At 39.7% G+C, this 24,443-nt stretch overlaps 2 protein-coding genes across 4 annotated transcripts; both read right to left on the reverse strand.

Moving 5' to 3' along the window:
- Positions 1–470: 470 nt before the first annotated feature.
- On the reverse strand, positions 471–12,975 carry tacc3 (transforming, acidic coiled-coil containing protein 3). 3 transcript variants are annotated; one of them, XM_084094034.1, is made up of 17 exons: positions 12,870–12,955; positions 12,225–12,341; positions 11,556–11,721; positions 9,421–9,548; positions 7,699–9,195; positions 6,871–6,937; positions 6,620–6,779; positions 6,466–6,527; positions 5,280–5,413; positions 5,027–5,108; positions 4,754–4,903; positions 4,105–4,172; positions 3,010–3,053; positions 2,773–2,933; positions 2,565–2,671; positions 778–898; positions 471–640 (listed from the first exon to the last, which is right to left on the reverse strand). In XM_084094034.1, the coding sequence occupies exons 3-17, from the start codon at positions 11,718–11,720 to the stop codon at positions 569–571; spliced, it is 3,018 nt and encodes a 1,005-aa protein (XP_083950160.1). In that variant the 5' UTR covers position 11,721; positions 12,225–12,341; positions 12,870–12,955; the 3' UTR covers positions 471–568. The 3 variants fall into 3 exon arrangements, with proteins under 3 accessions (XP_083950160.1, XP_083950161.1, XP_083950159.1); XM_084094035.1 differs by lacking the exon at positions 12,225–12,341 and having other exon boundaries at positions 6,620–6,776; positions 12,870–12,975; XM_084094033.1 differs by lacking the exon at positions 12,225–12,341 and having other exon boundaries at positions 12,870–12,975.
- Positions 12,976–17,990: 5,015 nt separating this feature from the next.
- On the reverse strand, positions 17,991–21,678 carry mycla (MYCL proto-oncogene, bHLH transcription factor a). Its single transcript, XM_084092238.1, has 3 exons — positions 21,341–21,678; positions 20,092–20,681; positions 17,991–19,094 (listed from the first exon to the last, which is right to left on the reverse strand). Exons 2-3 carry the CDS (start codon positions 20,654–20,656, stop codon positions 18,523–18,525), a joined length of 1,137 nt encoding a protein of 378 aa, XP_083948364.1. The 5' UTR covers positions 20,657–20,681; positions 21,341–21,678; the 3' UTR covers positions 17,991–18,522.
- Positions 21,679–24,443: the final 2,765 nt, after the last annotated feature.

Consider the following 24,443-nt stretch of genomic DNA (forward strand, 5'->3'; position numbering starts at 1 on the left):
ACAAATAGAAAGCCATCTTTAAATTGCTTTTTGTGAGTGCAATTGCAATTGAAATGTAATTGCTAAAAAAAGAAAGAAAAGCTAAGCCAGGAATAACTGGAAGTTTTAAGTAAAATGTGTGACTCAGATTGAGAAAAATATAATACAATGATGAAGTGGGGTGACATTCAAAACGCAAAAAAAAAAAAAAAAAGATAAAGTACTATTGAATCAGTCATTTAAAAAAAGAAAAACTTCCAATGGAACTATAAAAATAGAACTGGTTAAAAATAGACTATAGGATATAGCACTTGGCTGCTTTTAACCTATCCTTTCTGTTACCCCAATCATTAACAGATTTAAGCATTGACACTTTTATATGGCAGTATATTTTAGACAAAGTGGTGTGAGGAAGTAGGATGTGAACTTGAACCTGGGTCCCCATGAGCCAACAGCTCTAACAATTGCAATATTAACAGTCAAAACAAAGGTTTATACTTTCATTCTTTTTTATTATTTATTTAAACATTCTTACAACAAATACAAATAACGAACCAACACAAATAATGAACACAAAGGGCAAAGTGCTTTAAAAACCATGCTTTTGCACTTTAATCAGCAGCTCATCACACAGATCTGAGACATCTTTGACTTCTTTAGCCTGAAAATAGAAAATAGAAAATGTCAACAAAAAAGGCAATACAGATGTTAAACACAACAAGTAATTCAGCCCTACACCCATAAGAATCTGCTGTACCACCACTGCAAGAGGGACATCCCTTGTGTGCACTCAATTACCTTTTGTCCCAGATCCTTCTCAAGGGACTGAACTTTCAGTTGTTCTCTCTTGAGCTGCACCTGCAGTGTTGCCACCTCTGCGCCTAGTTTAGTGCGAACCTCGGCTATGGCCTTATTTGCTCTGAAACAGTGGCATTGGTGAGACTTTTTAGCCATATTAATCGATCCAGGTTTACTGTACTATTACATTCATAAGAAAGGACATACAGCGGGGAAAATAAGTATTGAACACGTCATCATTTTTCTCAGTAAATATATTTCCAAAGGTGCTATTGACATGAAATTTTCACCAGATGTTGGTAACAACCCAAGTAAGCCATACATACAAAGAAACAAACAAATATAAGTTCAGAAATTAAGTTGTGTAATAATGTGAAATGACACTGGGAAAAAGTATTGAACACATGAAGAAAGGGAGGCGCAAAAAGGCATGGAAAGCCAAGACAACTGCTGAAAACTTACAGTAATTAAAAAGCAATCCAGCCCCCTGTCAGTGGAAATTAATAACAGCTGGTTCAGTCCCAAATGATGGCCTACAAAAAGGTCTCATTGCCAAGGTGTCACACAAGACACATCTCATGATGGGTAAAAAGCGAAGAGCTGTCTCAAGACCTTCGCAACCTAATTGTTGCAAAACATAATGATGGCATTGGTTATAGGCGCCATTCTAAGCTTCTGAATGGTCCAGTGAGCACTTTTGGGGCCATAATACGGAAGTGGAAAGACAATAATTTCACCATAAATTTGCCTCGACCAGTGCTCCTCGCAAGATTTCTGATAGAGGAGTGAAAAGAATAATCAGAAGAGTTGTCCAAGAGCCAACGCCAAGTTGTATGGTGTTTTTAGGGTAATGTGCACTGCCATTTCTCCTCCAAATATGGTGTGTATTATGGCATCCAAACAGTTCAATTTTGCTCTCATGTGACCACACTAAATTCTCCCAGTATTTCACTGGCTTTTCCAAATGTTGTGCAGCAAACTTTAAATGAGCTTCAACATGCTTTTTTTTCAGTAATGGAGTCTTGCGTGGTGAGCGTGCATACAGGCCATGGCGTTGGAGTGCATTACTTACTGTTTTCTTTGAGACAACAGTACCTGCTATCTGCAGGTCTTTTTGAAGCTCTCCACAAGTGATCCTTGGCTCTTGGACAACTCTTCTGATTATTCTTTTCACTCCTCTATCAGAAATCTTGCAAGAAGCACTGGTCGAGGCAAATTTATGGTGAAATTATTGTCTTTCCACTTCCGTATTATGGCCCCAAAAGTGCTCACTGGACCATTCAGAAGCTTAGAATGGCGCCTATAACCAATGCCATCATTATGTTTTGCAACAATTAGGTTGCGAAGGTCTTGAGACAGCTCTTCGCTTTTATCCATCATGAGATGTGTCTTGTGTGACACCTTGGCAATGAGACCTTTTTGTAGGCCATCATTTGGGACTGAACCAGCTGTTATTAATTTCCACTGACGGGGCTGGATTGCTTTTTAATTACTGTAAGTTTTCAGCAGTTGTCTTAGCTTTCCATGCCTTTTTGCGCCTCCCTTTCTTCATGTGTTCAATACTTTTTCCCAGTGTCATTTCACATTATTACACAACTTAATTTCTGAACTTATTTTTTGTTTGCTTCTTTGTATGTATGGCTTACTTGGGTTGTTACCAACATCTGGTGAAAATGTCATGCCAATAGCACCTTTGGAAATATATTTACTGAGAAAAATGACGACGTGTTCAATACTTATTTTCCCCGCTGTATTTCAGACATTACAGACTGTTGAAGAGCACATACTGATCTAGTTTCTCCTCAGCATGGGCCTTCAGAGCTTGATAACGCTTTTCCTCTTTCTGCAGTCTGTCCATGCAGTTCTGAGCATACTGCTTCAGCGTTTCCTCATTCTATAGGACAGAAGAAGAAAAAAATGACTGTTATACACTAAAATAACATCTTGATTTGGGATTAAGTTTGCTAGTCTTGTTGCAGAAATCTCAAAGTGTACCTTTTTGAATCCCTCAATAACTTCCTTGCATCTGTCAAGACGTTTGACAACAGAGGAGAAGGATTGCTCCAATTCATTCAATTCTTTAGACAGCTGATCTTTTTCCTGAAGGACTCGCTGCAACTCAATTTTAGCCAAGTCTTCCTTCTGTTTATGCTCATCTGTAAACACAGATGTGTTTTAATATCCAACATACTCCCTAAAAATAATGTGCTTAATCAAAAAATCTGGTCACACCTGTGATTTGAGTGATGGTGGCCTCAAATTCTGACACTATGAACCTGAGAAGAGGAAGAGTGTGTGTGTGATTGGTGCACTGTTCAAATGTCAATTATTCATTATGGATTTCACACTTTTTGATTCAGTAATCCAAACTGACTGGAAAAACACTTTGAATCATTATCTTGCTCTTGAGATGTTTGAATTGTAAGCAAATCATTCATTGGTGTCATTTCTTTTAATTTACTTTTTTTAAAAATTGACCTTATTTGTAGGGCTGGGAATTATTCAAAAATGTTCGATAGATACCCTGACCGATACCGGTTCCTGAACGATACTTTTTTTTCTCTATACCAATTTTATGAAATCTGTTTTAACAAGATTACATTACATATTACCTAAAAAAAACAACTTATTTAACTAGTTTGTTGACTTTTTACAGACTCAATGACTCATATAGGCCACTGGGGGGCGGAATATATGCCTTGCGCTATACGCCGAGTTTCAGTTAATTTGTGATGCGCTCCAATTCTTACAGTCGAAGGCGGAGCAACTTTCTGCTTTAAAGTTTATTACATGCACTGTTAAGTGCTTCGTGTTGCCGGTCTTGGCAGCAATTATCTTGTCGCAAATATTGCATCGCGCACTGTTGGCATCGAGCTTGGTGAAATGTGCTACACTTTTGATCTTTTCCACATCTTTTACATCTATGGTGGTTGGGACGCCTACACACTACAGCCTCATGTGTGAGCCATGTCTCTGGGCGTAACTGGCATAAATTTGTATTTTTCCTTGATGCCTTGCCACAGTCAATCATGCTGCATGCTTATTGGCTAACTGACATTGACTAGATTAACCCCTAGGGTATCGAAATTTGGTCGGTGATTTGGTCGGTGCCTAAAAAGTATCAAACTCGATACACAGCCCTACTTATTTAAGAATCAAATTAAAAAGAACAAGCTCAAAGAACAACTTGTTCAGAATTCAAACATCACAAGAGGGAGATCAATCTGACTAAATATTCATTCAAGATATTTCCATCACTTTTCCAATCCTGAAAGGCAATGATCATGGTAACCCCTATGTGAAAGTGTTTGTCTTAATAGGACTTACAACATGTGTTGATTCTCCAGACACAATTTATCAATCTGAGTCTGCATCTCTTTTTGCCGTTCTTCCGCCTAAGAAAAGAGAAACAAAGCATTACTGTGCGTTCACACCGGACGTGAATAGCGCGTCAAATTCGCGCCTACCGCGTCTAGTTATATGCTTGACCACTTTGTGTCCATTCACGCGTCAAGAGCGAAATTGACACGCGTAAAAACGAAAGTTTGAAGCGAAATTTATGCGCGTCAGAGGCGAAAGTTTCGAAACCCGTTGGCGGCCATCTTTTTTAGATGTTTATCGAGCATTAGCATTAATCGAGAGAGTCACCGCTTGTATATGCTCTGGAGAGCAGAAACAGCTGCGTAGGGGTCATCGTCGCTGTACTCGGGTCCACCAGACCCTCCGGAGGGTTTCAGGAGTTTCACAATTTGCTCCAGGAGCAAACGCGCCAGACGCTCAATTCGCGCGAACTTGACGCGCGAATGAGGCGTATTCGCGTCTACCGCGCCGCAGGAATTTTTTACGCGCGTAACACGTCTTTGCATTGACTTAACATTGAAATCACTCGCGCCTGACGCGCTATTCGCGTCCGGTGTGAACGTACCATTAGAGAGGCCAATGAGACATGTGCTCATAATCTTGTGTGGGAACTGACCTTTCTGTCTGCTTTCTGTAGTATAGCGTCCATGTCTCTCTGACTGTACTTCAGAACCTCTATGATGGAGTCCTCAGTCTTCACTGGCTGTTTTAAGGTGTGAACCAGTAAGTCCAGAACAGTTGGATCTGGTACCACAGTTTCCACTGCCTGAAGAGGAATGGACATGGTAAAACTGGCTCCAGTGTGCAAAGGAAAATGCTTGTTTCAGTGCCTACTAATGTAGTGAATATGTTACAAAACCAAGGATTATGGGAGTTTGTGTTGTCTTACTGGTGGAGGCAGATCATCCAGCAGTTTCATACTGTCATAGTGAGACTTCTGCTTTACTTCAGACTTCGCAGCCTCCATCATCCTAACACACAAAATAAGTTTGCATGATCGCTCATGTGTGCACTCTGGATTTTGATCACAATGAAGATCAGATCTGTTGCATTAAGGCAATTTGTAATATTTTCAGTAACATTTCAAAAGAGGTTTGAAAATGAGAAAAGTTCATTTGAATGTGTTTGTGGAGAATACTGACCTGATGGCAAGAGAAGGCCGTGGCAGGCTGAATCCAGAGTTGCCACCGTCCACCACAATTTTCTTTGGACTCTCCTTCAACAGCGGGTCAAACTTCAAATACAGTGACTGTTTCCGCAAAGCTGACTCCTTAAACTATAAAAAGAGTTTCTGTGAAGCACTGAAAATCTGAAATATTGCTTAATAGAGGGTATGCATTGAAGTCACTTTCCCGCCGGAACACACCCCCTCACCCAGACTGAGTGGCAAAAGAGCCTGCTGCATGATTGGATTTAATAGGGGAAACTGCAAAAAATAGAGATTATCGTTTAAACTAAAGGTTTAAACATTCGATATAGTGTTTCTTACAACTTACCAAAGATCCAGTGATCCATGGATATTGACATGCAGCCACGAAACGCGTTTCCTGACATTTATATGTGCCCGATTTCGACGCCAGTGAAAAACAAAGCAAATTAGCCTGTGAAAGCTTTATATAAATACAAGATGGGTAGGTCTAAATTCAGATCACTTATATCAGTGTTATACAGTAGTCAACATTTGAAGTGGATCAAATCCTTTCAAAGTTATACATGAATTTAACTACCTGTTCTTGTCTTAGGACAACTTTGATGCACTTTTTTGATCCACTTCAAATGTTGACTACTGTATATAGGCCTATTGTCAATAGAGCTAAAACTTGTAAACTTTTTTGCCAGTGTTTATTTAAAAACATCCAATTATCCAGAATATACGATGGTAAATATTTAATTGATGAGTTGTCAATACAATATATAGTGTATGATTTTACCCCTAAATTCAGCATATGGACACAAAACTGCAAATCCACCTTTCGCTGCCTGGAGTCCAGTTGTTTCTATGAATTGCAGCAATACATTTGCTTCTCTGTTCTGTAGCGTTCAGCAGTCGGTAAAAACATACCTCAGATTTCTAGTCAAAACTAGATGTACAGACAATCGCAAAGCTCTTTTCCGGTTTAGATGTCTTGTGTGTTCACACTGAAAACAAATGCTGCCGCTCAGTCTTTTTGCCACTCAGTGGGTGTAACCGCAGTCACTCCAGCCAACAGTGACATCACGCGCATACCCTCTATAACCTAATTGCTTCACTATTTGGTGCAGCATTTACTTTAAAAACTCATTTACTTCTACTTTATTTATTTAAGGCTCATAAATGGAAACACTCACAGTGCTAGACCCAAACTGCTCCAGATAATCCATCTGCCCATCAAAATCTCCTCCTGGCATGACTGAGACAAAGAGCAAACATTTTGCTCCCATTGTTAAAAGCTTGCACCTGATGAGTCAGTGTCATTCAAAACATACAACCATGTTTACTCACACAATGCCCCTGGCACAAATTCATCTTCACTTGGTGTCACCACACCAAGATCACAGGTCTGGTTCTGAAAATCCAATAAAGATTCAGGTGTTGCCATGATCTCTGGCTCCTGTGATATGTAAGTGTGGGACACAGCAGATGACTCTATATTTTCTGCCTGCTAAGAGAATAAGTGTAAAATATTTTTTATGAAATCGATCATAACTTGTGGAAACAAGTTTTTTTAAATTCTTAAATTGAAAGGCAGTTACCTGCTTGGTGACAGGAAGATCAGTTTCTACCATGTTTTTATTGCTTTCAGAAACTGCTTGGTGAGATCTGGAGGAGAAAAAACAGAAAAATCTGAGTTCAACAATTATTTACATTTATGCATTTGGTAAATAATTTTATCCAAAGTGCATTTCATTGCATTCAGGGAATACTAGGGGTGGGAATAACTAGACACCTCATGATTCGATTACGATTCAAAGGGCTGTGATGCGATGATAAAACGATTATCGATGCATCTTTTTTTTTTCTTACTGTTTGACTACTTGGTATATCTCTCCCTGTCGCTATTTCTCTCGGTCTCACTGTCAAAGTAACCATGGCAACGGAGAGCGAAACCACCTAATATGGCGGCGACTTCCCGGAATGCAACGCGTGACGTCACATTCTCTATAGTGCGGTTTCGTTTAGTTTGTCTTATGTAACAGAAGTTGCTACTCTTATTAATTGGACAACGTAGTGGTCGCACCAGTGAGACCTCTTGTCGCCCATTTGCTTGCAGTCTAGAACCCTACTTGAATAAAGCGTGGCTCTTGTCCAGGTCCTTTTTCCCCTTCAACTTCATAGAAGCCAAAGTTACAATAGATTTTAATGCAGAGGGTGCCAGTCGGATTTCTCGCTAACCATCATATGTCTCTGTTATTTGCACGTCAACATTACGTTATCATTTAACATTTGAATTTTCGATTTTATCCCCCACCCCTAGGGAATACATTTAATCATTTCATCTGAGAATCAAACCAATACTACAGGCACGCTTCTGATTCTAAAAATTATTTTTTAAATTACATGCGTAGCTCTAGTTTCTGTACCGATTCTCAGGCTGATCATCCTGTGTAGGAGCCTCAGGCTGCTGAAGAGGAGATTGTGCTTTCATCAAAACCGGGCTCGTCTGGACCCCACGTGGTGGAGAGCTACCCATTGCAGCCTTTGTACCAAAGGGGTTAAAGTTTGGGTCGTCAAAATCAAAGGTGTAAGAACCTTGAACAGAAGGAACATCCACAGGTTTTGTCTCCTCTGGGTTCTTGGGAGACAATTTCCTAGGTTCTGGTTCTTTCTTCTCTGTGACTGTTTTTTTGGTCACAGGTTTTGCACCTGCAGGTCTTTTGACCCCTAGGCGTTTTGGAGGTTTGCGCTTGACTTCAGCTCCATCGTCAAAATTAAACTCTAGTAGCATCTGGTTTGCCTTAGGTGGCACCGAGGCATTGGAGGATGTTGGGACATCTGGGGTCTGGACAAAGAGCTCTGATTCCAGCTTGGCTTCTTGGCTTGGGACATCTTGGCTATGGACTGAGAGCTCAGATTCCTGCTTGACTTCTTGGCTTGGGACATCTGGGCTATGGACTGAGAGCTCAGACTCCTGCTTGGCTTCTTGGCTTGGGACATCTGGGCTATGGACGGAGAGCTCAGACTCCTGCTTGGCTTCTTGGCTTGGGACATCTGGGCTTTGGACTGAGAGCTCAGACTCCTGCTTGGCTGCTTGGCTTGTCAGAGGTGGGACATCTGGGGTCTGGACTAAGAGCTCTGATTCCTGCTTGGCTTCTTGGCTTGTCAGAGGTGGGACATCTGGGGTCTGGACTAAGAGCTCTGATTCCTGCTTGGCTTCTTGGCTTGGCAGGGGTGGGACATCTGGGGTCTGGACTGAGATCTCTGATTCCTGCTTGGCTTCTTGGATTGGCACGGGTGGATCAGAAACAGCTGATGCTTTGCCAATCAGAGGAGAGTTTGGGATCTTTGAGCCACCAGTTTGGAATGGGTTGAGCAAATCAAGATTGTCAAAATCCAAGTTGTATGATCCTGCGGGGGGAAGTGGCAAATCCTGGGCCTCAAGCTGATCTTCCGTGGTAGGAATCTGCTGTGACGCTGGGACTGGGTCAGTCATATCAGTCTCCTCTGTCTCTGTGATGCTGTTTTCAACATTATCTGTCTTGAGGATGACAGTACCCTCTGCTGAAGATATGTTGGCAGAACATTCTGCAAGGGAATTATCCACTGATGAGATAAAAGGAAGAGTCTCATCAAGTGCAGTGTTGGTCACCTCTGGAACCTCAGCCTGAGGTGCAGAAACAAGGGCTGCAGTTGTATCAGACTCTACAAGCTCTGATATCCAAGCCTCAGGAAAAGCAGAAGACTTAGGAGGTGAATTCGCCATTTTATTGGACCCCTGGAAAGGGTTGATAGCATCTGGATTGTCGAGATCGAGGGTATAAGCCCCTTTGCTCTGAACAGGAATGTCATCATCAGGGTAGGCAGTGCAGTTACTCTGCATTTCAATCAGTGTGGTGGAGGTGTTATTCAACAATGAACTCCTGTAAAACAAAAATGTATTTAAAAAATAATTAAAAATTAAAAATGTTAGTGGATTGTCATTTTCATTTAAATAGATTATTATGAATGACTGTTACAGCTTATGATTGCATAAAGACACTGAACTAAATTAGATGTTAAATTATTATGCCTTGTTAAATTATTATTCTTAAATATAAAATAAAAATTAAATACTAAACAAGTTGAGCTACAAGTAATTTGCTCACTGGTCAGCAGAGGCTGAGTGAGTCTCCAGTGCTTTAGTGTTGCCCTCTTGGATGGCAGGCCTACTGGTGCGGCTTGGGGACATGATTTTCTTTGTGACTGGGTCTCGCCGTGGAGTTTGAAAACAAACCTATGCAAAAGCAACAAAGAACTATGCATGTAAATTTAAACTACAGTACATGTCCGACAATGCACGATCAACAAATGCTTAACTTCTTAAGTAAGTACTAAAGAGTTTAGCACTATTACAAAAGTCATATTGAATGGCCCCTCCCCCTTTTCAAATAGCCAATAGCATTTAGTTTACCTCACAGACTACAATGCATACTTGACAGCACCATGGAAGCGAATCCGAGCACTGATGATAGTTTGGATTCAATAGTACAGGTGTGAATAAATTCTAGCCATTTCATTCTTAACCAACGTACAGTTGGAAAATGGAATAAAACTTGAGCAACCGAATACACATCTCCAACCCATATTTCTCTGTGACTTGTCAACGCCAGTCGCTTTGGCCAGGTGGCATTTACAGCAGAGGGGACGGGTTGCTTTAGATTCTAGAGAGCATTTGATTGGACAGAAGATGTGATGAGAAGCTGAAGTCCACGGTGATGTTATAAAAATCCATTATCCATTTTAGCGAAAGTGGGAGACTTAAGTTTTGAAAGCTTATTATCTCCTAAATGCGAATTTTGTCATTGTTCTGGAACACATCAGCTTATTCATAACCTTAAAGGGTTAGTTCACCCAAAAATGAAAATTCTGTCAGTTATTACTCACCATCATGTTGTTCCAACCCCCTAAGACTTTCGTTCATCTTCAGTAGAAAATAGTCCAAATCCAAGTGACTACAGTGGCTCAACCTTAAGTTTATCAAGCGACTAGAATACTTTGAGCGCAATTTTTTTTTTTTTTTTTTTAATTAAATAAATAAAAATAACGACTTTATTCAACTATTCATTTTCTTCTGTGTGGGCCTGTGACGTGAGTTCACGAGAGCGCCACGACGCATGCACGAGAAGGTTAAAGGTAAGCCATTAATTTTGCGGCATTGGTAAGGCACTTTTACGTTTTCTCATTGGTTTCTCCCGATTCGGATACCCAAGGAAATGCACACTTTAGAACCATTTTAAACACTACATCGAGACCCATCTGTGTCATCTTCTCAGTTCTTGCGCATGCTTCGTGGCGCTCTCGTGAATTCACGTCAAAGGCCCACACAGAAGAAAATGAATAGTAGAAAAAAGTAGTTATTTTTGTTTGTTTCTGCACACAAAAAGTATTCTCGTCGCTTGATAAACTTAAAGGGGTGGTTCAGGATTTTTCAGGTCTTTCCAGTTGCATAGTTCACCGGTGCTAGGCTAGCACGAGTCAACGGTATCTGCTAGCCTGCCATTAAAAACAGTTTTACCCACTCCACAGTACACCAAAAGCAAATAAATTATAACGCCAGACTATCGATGTAAGTGTCTGTTGAGAGAATAATGTTAGAAATTGGAAGGACTGGATGAAAAATGTTGAAAAATGTCTCCACTGATAAATAACACCCAGGCTAACTTGGAAATGAGGTCTGATGTCCAAAATCCTGAACCACCCCTTTAAGGTTGAGCCACTGTAGTCACTTGGACTATTTTAACAATGTCTTTACTAATCTTTCTGGGCTGACAGATGAAATTACCTTGCAGCCTATGAAGGAATGAGCCAGCCCTCAGATTTCATCAAAAAATATCTTACTTTGTGTTCCGAAGATGAACGAAAGTCTTACGGGGTTGGAACAACATGAGGGTGAGTAATTACTGACAGAATTTTCCTTTTTGGGTGAACTAACCCTTTAAGGCTAACATATTCAAACTAAAATAAAATAAAAACTTTACATTTTGATTTTAGGGTGCCTTTAAGCAGCACAACTGTTTTCAACATTGATAGTAATACGAAATGTTTCTTGAGCAGCAAATTTACATTTCTGAATGATCATTCGACACTGAAGACAGGAGTAATGATGACTGCTGAAAGTTCAGCTTTGCCATTATAGGAATAAATTATATTTTAATATATGTTCAAATAGAAAACATTACAATTGAGAATTTATTGCACAAAACAAAAGGTAGAAACAAATGGAAACCTTTGGCAAACCCACCTTTGCTCCTCTATGCGCAGTCCTGCTGATGTTGTCAGCCTGCGACTGCCGCAGGATCGAGGGCCTGCCAGTCGGCTGCTCCAATGCGAAAATGTCACAAGCGTCTTCCGAACTGCCGTTCATCCATACAGCTCCCTGATTCTCCTTTAGCGCCTCAGAACTCATACTGCAAGATAAGAGACACACAGAATATGACAACATGGGTTATGGAAAGCCACACCCAGCGGGTACCATTCACAGCTGGTTTTACTGATAAGACCCGGAGGCGGGCATCTGACCTTCTCACCCAACACCCAGAGACACTGATACTCATGAGACACCTCAAATCTGTTGCATTTCTTTTGAGCATCAGACAGAGATCAGACTAACCCACTGTGAATAACAACCCAAGCATGTATCAACCGGTGCAATTCAGCCATGTGCTGAGGGGACAAAGTGGTTCTTTATCTGTGAAGGAATCATGCCTTAGAGAGATGGTCAAAGGATATAGCAGAAGAAAACCAGCAGTTAACCAAGCATTTTTTTTTTTTTTTGATGGCAGCAACACAGCCTTGTGATTTGGCTTATAGTGACATAATGGTCTACAAGATACTGTGGCAATCCCTTGATGGCATGATTATTATGACAAGGAGAAACAAGAGACTGATAAAATTTTCAAAGAATCATTACCAATTTTGGCCTCATCTGTCCTTCCCTGGATTCTGCTCAACTATGTAGGACTGACAATAAAATTGTCAGCTTTGTAATGACAGGCACTTCTGACAGCTTCTCTCTCCTACAGCCTACCTGGACAGGTTATAAACAGCCCACCATCATAAATAAAATGATCAGGTTTTAACCTGGACACAGTTAGATCCAAGATCAAGTAATCGAAATGAAAGCCAACCAAGAACAACCAGGAAGATTTGAACGAAGACTAAAAGTTAACAGCCACGCGCCCACATGGATGACACAGGGCTGATTAAAAATAACACTAAAGAACCATACATTTCAATAAAAAAGAAATGTTTTTCTTTTTTATTGTAAATACAATGTCTCTAAATCTCAAACAAAGATCAAACTATTTATATTTGTTTTCCAAACCAATACTACATTTTCTTGCTTTTATTATCCAAATAACTGCACACATTTCGTGAATACAATAAGTGTGAAGATCTCTGCATAAATCAATTAACGTTAGATCGATAACAATTACCAACGTCCCTAGTAGCACTGGAAAAACCGTAATTAGCAACGTCTTTTACTGTTCAATATCGCGCAATATTTCATTATAGATATCCTATAACTGTGTATACGGTTTCCTAAAATACGTACCTTATATTCAAACTGCTCAAATTTAACACAAAAAACGTTTTCTTCTCAGTGAAAGACAGCGCGACACACACAGAGATGCTATGTGCGTCTATAACTTTCCGCTGTTTGAAACGGTTCAAATTTAAACGACGCAGTCTTAGCCAATCAAAAGCGAGATTCGGCGTTTGCCAGGCGGGGCGATCACATGAAATGACCAATAACATTGCGCGTGAAACTGCCGTCCTAGTGGATGTTCTTTTGATCGACATCCAAATCATCCAATGGGGAGAAAAAACATTGACGCAGACAGATAGGTAGATAAATACGACCTCGTTTACCCTTTTACCACTGGACTAGAAAAAAAACGTCAGTTACATTTTAAATATTAAATATAAGTGTTTGTGTTGTTTTTGTCCTACTGCTTCGATATAATTAAAAGGACACATTGACGAGAGAGATAAACTTTATTTTATTTTTATTCTGGATGTTACAATGTCACAATTTACTTTCACTATCCTTTTTTTTAAACTATGAAACAGGTTTGCAACTGGGTGATTTTTTGTTACCAATACCTTTAATGAAAAGCACTTAAATCGATTATTATAGCTTATTGTTGTGTATTTAAATAAAAATAAATACGCGTGATCTGTAGCCATTAAAACTATAAAATAGCTCATAATAGCACAAACAACAGAAATTATGAAGAGATCTGTGACTACACAGGTAAGCAAAAAGGTTGTTTGCTAAAGAGCTATGCAGAATTAAGTGCTTTGAAATGTTTTAACAGGTTTACCTTTACTGCATTACTGTTTGTGCATATAATAGGCGTATATAATCGTGCATATAATAACCCTTTGTCTTTTATTCACAAACAAGACAATTTCAATTTCTACCGCCAGAGGGCAGCTTTGGATCATTAATTATGTCATACTTTATGAAGCAAGCGTCAGCCATGGGTTGGGAGAGAAGAATGCGTTTATGTTTATGTGCATGTTTTATATATGGACTATATGTATATAAAAAATGTTTATTAATCCGTAGCGGATTTAAGCTCATTTTATCATGCCAAAAGCTTGAGTCTGAATCTGAGAAAAGAGCAATTGCGAGAGAAAGAGGGAGGGGCAGGGAAGAGAAGAGAGTTACATAACAAAGGCATGTCTGTGCTGAGGTCAGCCAGAGCTCCCTCTCCCTACACTACCGACCTATATTCAGCTTACATCACACAAGGATACATATACACACTAACCATACATGCCTAATGACACACTTTCTTTTCTTTCCCAGGTGCTTATTACCTTATTTTTAATCTATAATCTAAATGTGCACTGAGTCTCAGAATTATTTTGAGTTTGTATAGTGCTTGTATAGAACAAAAATAGAATAAAATGCAAATGTACACTGTAAAAGTACAGTTCTTGGTTTTGTACATGCTGCATAGATCCCATAGGCATAACATTCATAGATCCATAAAAAAATTAGCAGAGAAGCAACTTTTTCAACTTTGTTGTGGAAATTAAAAGTATTTGCCTAGCTATACACTCCCACCATCACAAATTTAAGAATTATTGCTGTATTATATCCAACAAGTCAAGCACACAGAATTCCTCTCATTTAATATTGCATCCAGGCAAATTGTAAACGACATCAATGATAATGCATTGAAGTTAGTGCAGACATGGTGCTGCTGACAATTGAGGCTTTGGTTTGATGACTAGGAGTCTAAAATCTCATTAAAGACAAAAACCAAACAGACAAAGACCCCCTCCCCCTCCCCCCCACCACCACCAATCTAATGATTGGGATACAACTCCTTCAGCCAATCACAGCACAGAGGGGCGGTTTCAAATGATACAACTGGGTAAGGCTCTCCATTCATCTGAGAGTGCATCAACACAATGCAATAGCTGTTCCTTACCAACGAGCACACATAGACACACAAACCCCTGAAATCCAATCTAATAACCACTTAGGAGTGTAATACTTAAAAATCAAGTACAGACATGTATTTCCTGTATTTAAGACAATACTTTCATTTAGTAATTGTTAATTAGATATAATACAAAATAAAGTTGAAAGTTTTCCATCATATAACAAGAGCGGGGCGCCACCTCTCAAACTTGCATTGCTGGTTTTGCCAGCGCCGATGATTTCGAAGCTGTTATATTAAGGTACAAATCTTGCATAGTGTGCCTTTAAAAGCAATGCATTACAATATTTTGCAGCGTTACTTCCTAAAAAAGTAACTAATCGTGTTAGTTACTTTTTATGGAAAGTGATGAGTTACGTTACTTTTGCGTTACCTTTTTCTTATCTGTGCTGGGCTTGCTTGTTTGTTTTCCAAATACAGGTTAATACAGGTTTGCATAATGTTCTGAGTTTGCATTTCACTGTTTTTATTCATTTTGAGCAATACTGAATCTGTTTTTGTGCAAGTGAGTTGAGTAAATGCATGCTCACATTTAGTCTAGAAATACAATACTATTATGTTCACACAGCGCACACAACACCTCTGCACCTTACAGCCGATTTCTCTCAACATGGCGACAGGAGAGGTGTCCGTCTATAAATGTTGCTTAGTCGAGTAACTAATCGCAGGTGAAGCGATTTGTCACACGAGACGGCGGAAGCGTGTAAGTGTTTGCTTCATACCCAGTTTTCTGAGTCTGTCGTTTAGATTATTATTGCCTGCTATAGGTAGGATTAATTCATCAACAAAAATCCCATCAAGTTGAGTTAGAAATCTTGGGGTAATCTTTGATGACCAGCCCTCAAAGACCACAATGCAAAGATTGCACTTGCACATGCAGGTTGCACTGCACAACATCAGGAAGACCAGACCCTTCCTAACTGAACATGCTGCACAACTTCTCATCCAGGCCTTTAGTCATTTCTATGCTGGACTATTGCAATTCTCTTCCAGCTGGACTTCCATCATGTTTGATCAAACCACTAAATGATCCAGAACACAGCATCATGACTGGTCTTCAATGAGCCCAAGAGAGTCCACGTCACACCTCTGTTCATCTCTCTTCACTGGCTACCAGTTACGGCTCACATCAAGTTCAAGATGCTTGCATATAGAACAGCCACAGGCTCTGCACCCTCCACTCTTATGAGTCTACATCTCCTCCAGAAGCCTGAGGTCCGTAAATGCGTACCTGTACTGAGACACAAAATCACTGTCCAGAACGTTTTCTTACACTGTTCCTTGCTGGTGGAATGATCTTCCCAACCCTATATCTGAAAGAAACAGAAGTGAAGAAACAGCTGAAGATTCATCTCTTCTATCTCAACTGCATCCTGCTGAAAACAAATATTCCCCTATGCATTTACTTTTCCTTAATCTCTGCCTGTTCTAGCTTGTACTATTCTAAACAATGCTCTGAAACTTTGTATACCTGCACGGCTCGTGTTGATTGCCTCTTTGTGATGAATCACGTGTTACCTCATTTGTAAATCGCTTTGGATTAAAGCATCTGCTAAATTAATACATGTAAATGGGAAAACAAAAGTAACTTGCGTTACTTGTTTGAAAAAGTAACTCCGATATTTTCTTTTCTTTTGTGTTACTTTACTAGTTACTTGAAAAAGTAATCTGATTACATAAATGCTTTAATACTGTTTATATGTTTGGATGGCAAAGTGGAGACGAATGGGTCTATCTGATTGCAGCCAGATGGCTGTTGTGTTTAACCTGTGGGATTAAGATTATTTGAGATTTGAGCCAAAAGCACACCAAATAAAAGCTGTTCCTGATTTACTTAAATGTTTGGGCAGACAGATTCGGTTTCAGAGCAAGTCAAATGCTATAAACTTGCTTCTGTGCCAGTGCCACACCCAGACCATAACGTCCACAGTGAGGTGACAGACAGACCGAGAGACGGAGAGACATAAACACTGCAGTTACTCTCTGACAGAGAGAAAAGGAGAAATGAAAGAGATTGGAGAAAAACACACACACACACACAGGGATTAGGAAGTGGGAACTAAATAAGTGAGTATGTGTGGCAAAGATTAGCTTTATTATGATCAGTGGGTCACCGGTTGTTTGGGAGCTGTCTGACTTCCTGTGATTCTATGGGAATGGAATCTGGGTCAACGCTTGGCAGAGATGGTGCTGGTACAGCCGGGCTTTATGTCTGAGAGAAAGCTACTGTTTATGTGTGGATTCTTATGTAATAGACTTTGAATAATGGGAAAAGAGAGTGATATGGCCTCTTTGAAAATAAACACACCAAACACCAATAATAGCTGCACTATAACAAGATAATGTAGATAAAGTTAGCAGCCATTAATCCAGTTTTCAGTTGCACATGATCCTTCAGAATCATTCTAATATGCTGATTTTGTGCTCAAGAAACACTTATCAATGTTGAAAATTATTTTAATTGAATACATTTTTTTGTGGAATACAAAGTTCAAAAGAGCAGCGTTTATTTGCAGAAGAACATTTTGTAAGAATGCGTTTACTGTCACTTTTGGTCTATTTAACGTGTCCTTGCTGCACAAGTATTAATTTCTCGCTCTCAAAATAAACTTTTTTTCTAGACAATCATGAAGTAAAATCTGATGGACTAAACTGATCCCAGTTTGGTGAAGAAATTCAGATACACATGAAAATGCATAGGGCTGCTTGCATCACTTCCTCTTTCAGCTTCCTGCATCCCACTTCTGCAGTTTTAAGAATTCATTTGAAGAAATTAGATATGGGACTAAATTTAATATATATGAGCGAGAGAATAAGCCTCCCATAAAGGCAAATCAGTTTTCACACCTCTACCATGTCACTGTTTAACCTGTTGTGCAGGATAATGGGGGGTAAAGGTGATTTTTGAACTACCGGTTTTGCAGTAAATATCCAGAACACTTCCTCTTTCAGCTTTAACAGCAGACACACACAGGAAAGGATCTGAAAAACTAATCTTAACATGAGCCTTAATTTGCTGCTTGAATCTTAAGATTCAGAACAAATAAAATGTAAATAAAAAAATAAAAAAAATAAAGGAATCAGGAAATTAACAATTTAGCTTAAACGGTATTACTCCATCTTAGGTTTATTCTTACAAGACGTCTGGAGTTCGTAACTCTATAGTTTTCATTTTAGACCCTGGCCAAATTTTTTTATTAAATAGGAAAAAACACTTTAATTTTAGATGCTTTATTCTTTAACAAAATAGAATTTCTGTGCAGTTGATGAGTAGATACAGGAGGACAACATCCTCTTAATACAGTATTTACAACAAGTTTTGTACAGATCAAGTTATGAACAAGACATTTCATATTTTCTACACATGTTCAAACACCATGCTCCCCACTCATAATAACCTGCCCCCCCACCCCCCACATGCACACAAACACCACCCACCCTTCTTGCTATGGAGGTAAATGTATCAACTTCCTCTTCATCACCATCTGCTGAGGTTTATAAAGGCATTGCATGTGCACATTTCTGTCATTGTCTTCTCAAACAAAGTTGTCCATGTGTCGACTGAAGTCTAGAGCCCAGAACGCACACATGTACAGATCCCTTCAAGAAGGGCAGATTTCAATGTGATTTTAAAGATCTCCCTGAAGTGTTTTTAAGTGTCATTTCAGTGATTGACAAACAATGAGTTCCCTTGTCCATAATGAGCTTTGGAAATATTGTGCAGTGTTAAAGCAGACAATTTTTTTTTCAGGAGTTCTGTAACGCACTGATCCTGCGGAGAAGCTGTTGTTGTTTGGCTTTCAGTTTTTTCTTCTCCTGAGCTTGTCGCCGTTGGCACCCGTGAAGCTTCAGCAAGTAATCCGTCGCCTGCGTCAAAATCGCTACCTTCGAGGTCTTCGAGGATCCGGACAGACCTGGAATCTCCTCCCGGAGCGCCTGGAACCTCGAGCGAAGGTCATCCCTCCTCTTTCTCTCCAGGAAGTTACGACGCTGCTCGCTGAAGTCCTCAGAGTCCGATGTGGCAGGTGAGGAAAGTGGAGACGAGGGAGAGGACGAAGGCTCCAGGCGTGGCCGTTTGCTCACAGGCTCAATCTCATCGAAGTCATCCTCAGGATCCGTGTCAGGGGAAGGAGCAGCATAATTGTGCTGCTGCCGATGTAGAGACACGTGGAAGTGCTTGGGACATGGTCCAAATGGATCGGCACTCACTGTAATGGTTACAGGCGTTCGGCGGCTTGGAGGGCGACCACGCTTCGGTCGGTTGTCCACTGTCACCACGTCAATCACATCATCATCATCATCATCATCCTCATCGTCATCTGAGACCACAAAACATTTGGCACATTTAGCTAAAGCACTTAGCATATCAAATTAATTGAGATCTTTTCCACAACATACTTTAATAATAAAAAGAAAACAGGACTGGATTGTCTGAAACAGAAAACTGAATAGGAAACCTACAATTAAACAATGCATCCACTGCATAGGGGTTAAATTAACCAATGTGTGATGGTTGTTTGCATGTCACCTCACTAATAAAAGTCAGTCTGTAGAATATTTCACAGTTCTTGGCAAGACAGTTGCATTCCATCTACACAGCCACATGAGCCAGTTTGTTTTTAATGCCATTCCAGCTTCTATAGCCATTTTAAACGGCAAAAAAGAGGTCAAAATAATAAAACTACCAAGATTGTTTAAACCACATTTGTATAAATAGAGAAAAATACCCCAAACTTATTCTGATTATTGTTAACCTAAACTATTAAAACTGTTTTTTGTTAACTAAAAAATAAAACGGATGAAAAATATACATATTTTAAATTTGAAACCATATTGAACACATTAAATCACAAAAAAACTAAATGTCAAGACAGAACATCTTATATGATGAATGTAAACGCTGCATGACCTTGCCTGCAGTGACAATTGGGTTTATAAAAGTGAAGTTTCCCCTCACTAGCGTGCAGGGTGTGGGAAAGGAAAACCGGGCGTGGAGCGGACTACAGAACTTTGAGCAGGGAAAAGAGGAATCCGCTCCAACATTTGACGCTCCACATCGGCTTTTAGTCGGCAAGTGGCTTGGTCACAGGCAAAGCTTGATGCTTTGGCTTCTTATGGACCAATTTTCTTTAGAATAGAAGAATAACACTAACTAACTGCCAAATCTGATCTGAAGTTATTAGATAAATTACTTCTGTTAACATCCATTTTTATGGCACAGTAACAGCAGATATATGACCTCATTGGCTCAGGATTATTCTGAAGTACAAATGGACTCATGCCAGTAATCACATGTGAAGTAATCGCATATCTTACCGGATGAATCCGAGCGACACTCAGAACCGGAGGAGCCCGCAGCCACTTTCTTGTTATGCGGGACAGGGAGTTCCAGGACTGCGGCGGGGCTCACGCACTGCGCCGCATGGGTCCCAGTCACGGGCGTGACCGATGGAGCACGAGCAGTTTTCTGTGTGGTCAAGGTCTGAATCTGAGCAGTCACCGGTGCTCGCTCACCATGAGCCACTTTTTCTAGTCGGTGACCCGTGGAAAAACCACTCCACATGCAGTCTTTGATAACGATAGAGCCCAGATTACCAAAAATGTCCAGTGGGTCGAATTTGTGCAGCCCCTCGTATTCCTCATCACATGTTAATACCTTCGGCGGTGCCCACCCGAGCCAGTCCCCTGGTAGCGGCAGTAACCAGTCCCCAACAAGGGTCCTTGAGGGCGACATGGGCGGGGTAGGAAGCAGCTCAAATTTCTTCCATATATCCTCACTTGGGGCTGTAGACTTAAAGAAGTCCTCCTCAGTGTCCATCTCATCGTAAAAGTAGTGCTCCATGTCCCAGCCGTACAGTGTGTGAGTGTTGACTCCAAGCATTGCTGCAGAACGTCTACAAGATTATCTGTGAAGACAACAGGGTCATTAGATCAAATGATGACTGCCCACGTGGAGTTCAAATGCGACGCAATGCACATTACAAGCAGACGCTCTCCCACAATGCATGCTTGTTACTTATTTCTTAACTGACACAATGTACCTACTTTAAAGCTTGTTTGTAATGATACATATTTACATGCAATTTTGACATGCAAATACATTCTCACCAAATGCATTGCTTAAATGTGATCTTCACATGTAAACGCATATGTTCAACATTTGCACGCTCTTAATCGATTGCATTGATTAAATGCACTAACTATAAAATTATAAACATTTGATTTCTGTAGCACGCGCATGACTGCAGGGGTTTCGCCTAGTGAGCGCTCGTGCAGCCACAAAACAACCAAAGCAACATATCAAAGTCGGTAATCAACACTAGCAGGATTAAATCACTGATTAAAAGTCACATAGAAACCATGAGCTGCGGTATAAATGCGGTGCTTTATACTTCTATAAAGATTAAACGCACTAACAGGGGGGTAATAAAGGGAGCACCCGAGTCCGATTAAAGGATCCAGGAAATGTTCAACGACCCACGGGGTTTACACGAAAGTTTACAACGAAACGAATTTACGGTACGGTTAAAGCAAATTATGGAATTCTGATGTAAAATGCACTTACCATGGGGTCGCAGACCTGCACAGTCCAGGGAGAGTCTACGGGACGCGCAGAACAGAACAAAGAAGCGCAGCGTCCGGTAGAACTCCCGTAACTTACACACGCGCTCACTAAACAATAGCGCGCGAGACACACCAGACGCCTCTGTTTAACGGCCGTTTAACCTGAACAACGAGAAAAGTTTTTTTCCCTTGCAGAAATAAAGCGGGTGTCCTGTTACAACGGCAGCAACGATCGATCCGCGTGGTGCAGTGCAGCCGCACCCTCCCCCAGCCCACTGCCGGTAAAAGTGCTTTCGCGCCAGATCTGCGTCTTTGTGTGCGAGAGCGTCGCGTGGACCCACCCACCGGAATCGCGGGGCGGGGAGAGCGTGTGAACCGCGCTTAATGTGAATGTGAAGGCAATTCGCAGCACTAAAATAAGCATTTGAATGAAAATAGAAGCGTCTACGTCACTACTCCAATATAATCATGATTGAGCTGATGCGTCCTTTTAATTGTCTTCTGATGCATGACGCACTAATCAATATGTTGCGTCTGAACTGGCGAGGACAGCACGCGCTAATCCTTGAAAGCCAAGATGCAAACACTGGAGGTTTTGCCTTCTGTACGTTTTTTTAAAAGCATCTGTTGATTAAATGCAACTGATTTTGTTTGTATTTTTAATTATATTTGTACTTTAATTGCATGATAAATGTAGGCCTATTAAACATCACCAAAGTGTTGCAGACAGGAAAAGCAAAAAACTACTAATAAACTTATAATACCAGTAATTTGAAAGCAATAAGATATAGTGAATTAAAATAAGTAACAATAATAAAAAAATATGTTTTTTCTTTACTAGAATTGAGGTGTCTCTGATTTTTGTCATCTTGGGCAGAATAGGCAACACAACTAAATGGAAAAAAATTAAGTTTATATCAAGGAATATTTTGCATCAATCCATAGCCTATACAGTCCATCCATATCACTCTGCTCCCATATGCCCCCCAAATTTGTATTATTACTATTACAAATTGAATTGTCACCAGTCAGATAAAAATATTTTGCAGTTCACAACTGAAATTGATTTTATTCATTGCTATAAACCCAATTTAAAATGAAACTTTTTTCTTTCTTTTTTTACAAGAGAGATACAATCCAATGAAATGGTTCCTTTCAAAATGGACATTTTAGTTTAATAAAACATCTATTCCACAAACCAATAGTTGATCAGTTGATTGACTCAGACTCATTGATCAGTGTATCCTTTTAAGTTTGTTGATGAACTGGTCGTGCATTTCTTTGTATTAGCCTATATGATTTCAGTCAGGATTTCTAACTCTGCTACTTTTGTATGCTATGCAGGCACATCTATTGGAGACAAGTTATCCATGTTTTTTCCATTTAATTTAGATTCTGCACTCACATGAGAGGTTTGCGATTTAGTATAGAGCATTTATTGGTTGTGTTAATGTCATGAACCCCTCCACCCAACACACTCCTCGCAGAGGTCAGAGTGCGAACGCTATTCGAGTAGAAGTGTGATCTAATGCTTAATTGATCATCACACATCTACGCAAATGACCAGAGCAGATACAGCAGATACAGTGGAAAAGGTTTAGGTCTATCAAGTACACTGAAATTTCTATGAAAATGCTTTCACAAGCAACGTATGTGTACAGATCATTTGTAGATATGGAAGTAAAAAAGTTTATGTGGAAAAAGTGCCAGTGCTCAAAAAGAAATGTGTCTGGTATATGGTTCAGGATAATGTAGGAAAGACAACAAAAGTGTCCAGTACTATAAGAGTGCAATATTTCTTTTTAGGCTACTTTTGTAATGTGTGCAGTTAAGATGGAAATTGGGCGTATTGCATTATCATAAAACCCCTACACAAACACAGGAAAGGTGGAGAAATGAGAGTTCTGGAACAGTGATTTGTCCTAACAAGTTCAGCATTTTCTTTTTAAAAGTATGTTCAGATTATTTTTAACTAAATAAAAAAGTCTGGGACCCACACATTTTAGCATGCTCTATTAACTGCTCTGGACAACTGTTGTATAAGTCTGGTCAGTCAAAACACCCAGTCAAGTGGTCAAAAAGCTTATAATGGGCAGTAGCTACTTACTACTTAAACAAAGAACACACCTTTCAAGGAGCACATGTCTATACTCAACGCAGATTGCATTTAGGCGCCCCCTATTGCATAAATGATACATGACACTTCCTAACCATGCATTGGCTTGCATGAAAGAAACAAAAGATTTTTTTTTTCTGTTTCTTCCATCCCTCATTCCCAGAGAAATCCCATACCGTCTTATTTCCTGCCTGGAGGGTTTGTACACAGATAATTGCGTAATATTAAAATAATACAATAAGACAAAATAGAACATATTCCATAAAAATATAATATATATTAGATTTATTTTTTATTAGTAATTACAATAAGACAGTCACACACACACATATATTAACTTGTATATGTAAGTGTGTGTGCATATATATATATATATATATATATATATATATATATATATATATATATATATATATATATATATATATACGTTATATATAAGTTAATATACATTAACATGTTTTACATTATTTTACATTCTTAATTTTTTAGTTATTTGAGATATATTAAATTATTTTACCATTGTCTTTATTTAAATCTGTGGCTATTTAAACTCAACCCTCTCTGAGCATCAACACAACCTACTAACACAAAAGAAGTCACCTAAAGACATGACAGTAGTATCCAAATCCCCCACTCAGTTCTGTCTTTCTCTCCTCTTCTCGCACTCCCTTGCTTCTGTACTCCACCATCCCCCTCTTCAATGGAGGCAAAAACTTGGAGGCCACTGTCTTTGTTAAGGCAACAGATTAGCCCGAAACAAAGGGTTAAGGGAGGGTTAGCGCTGCAGGCTAGCTGCGCTCCATGTGCTGGGAGCTGGTATTGTTCTACAGAGCCTCAGACTCATATGCGCATGTGGAGAAAGGTTGGAGGCTTAACACCTTTCAGCAACTACACTGTCTACACACACTCTCTGAGGAGTAGGGGGAAAAAAAGAGCATACAACTTCATTAGGTGAAAATGAGATGCTGTACATGAACAATAATTG

This window comes from Abramis brama, assembly GCF_963993115.1.
Source record: "Abramis brama genome assembly, chromosome: 19".
NCBI classification, from domain to species: domain Eukaryota; kingdom Metazoa; phylum Chordata; class Actinopteri; order Cypriniformes; family Leuciscidae; genus Abramis; species Abramis brama.

Excerpts from the sequence above, each read along its gene's own strand:
- tacc3 (XM_084094033.1), bottom strand. The coding sequence starts at position 11,720 with ATGAGTTCTGAGGCGCTAAAGGAGAATCAGGGAGCTGTATGGATGAAC. Across the intron at positions 9,196-9,420 it reads CACTCAGCCTCTGCTGACCA|GAGTTCATTGTTGAATAACA; the intron begins GTGAGCAAATTA and ends TTTGTTTTACAG. Across the intron at positions 3,054-4,104 it reads CTGGAGAATCAACACATGTT|GTTCATAGTGTCAGAATTTG; the intron begins GTAAGTCCTATT and ends TCCTCTTCTCAG.
- mycla (XM_084092238.1), bottom strand. The coding sequence starts at position 20,656 with ATGCTTGGAGTCAACACTCACACACTGTACGGCTGGGACATGGAGCAC. Across the intron at positions 19,095-20,091 it reads GTGTCGCTCGGATTCATCCG|ATGACGATGAGGATGATGAT; the intron begins GTAAGATATGCG and ends TTGTGGTCTCAG.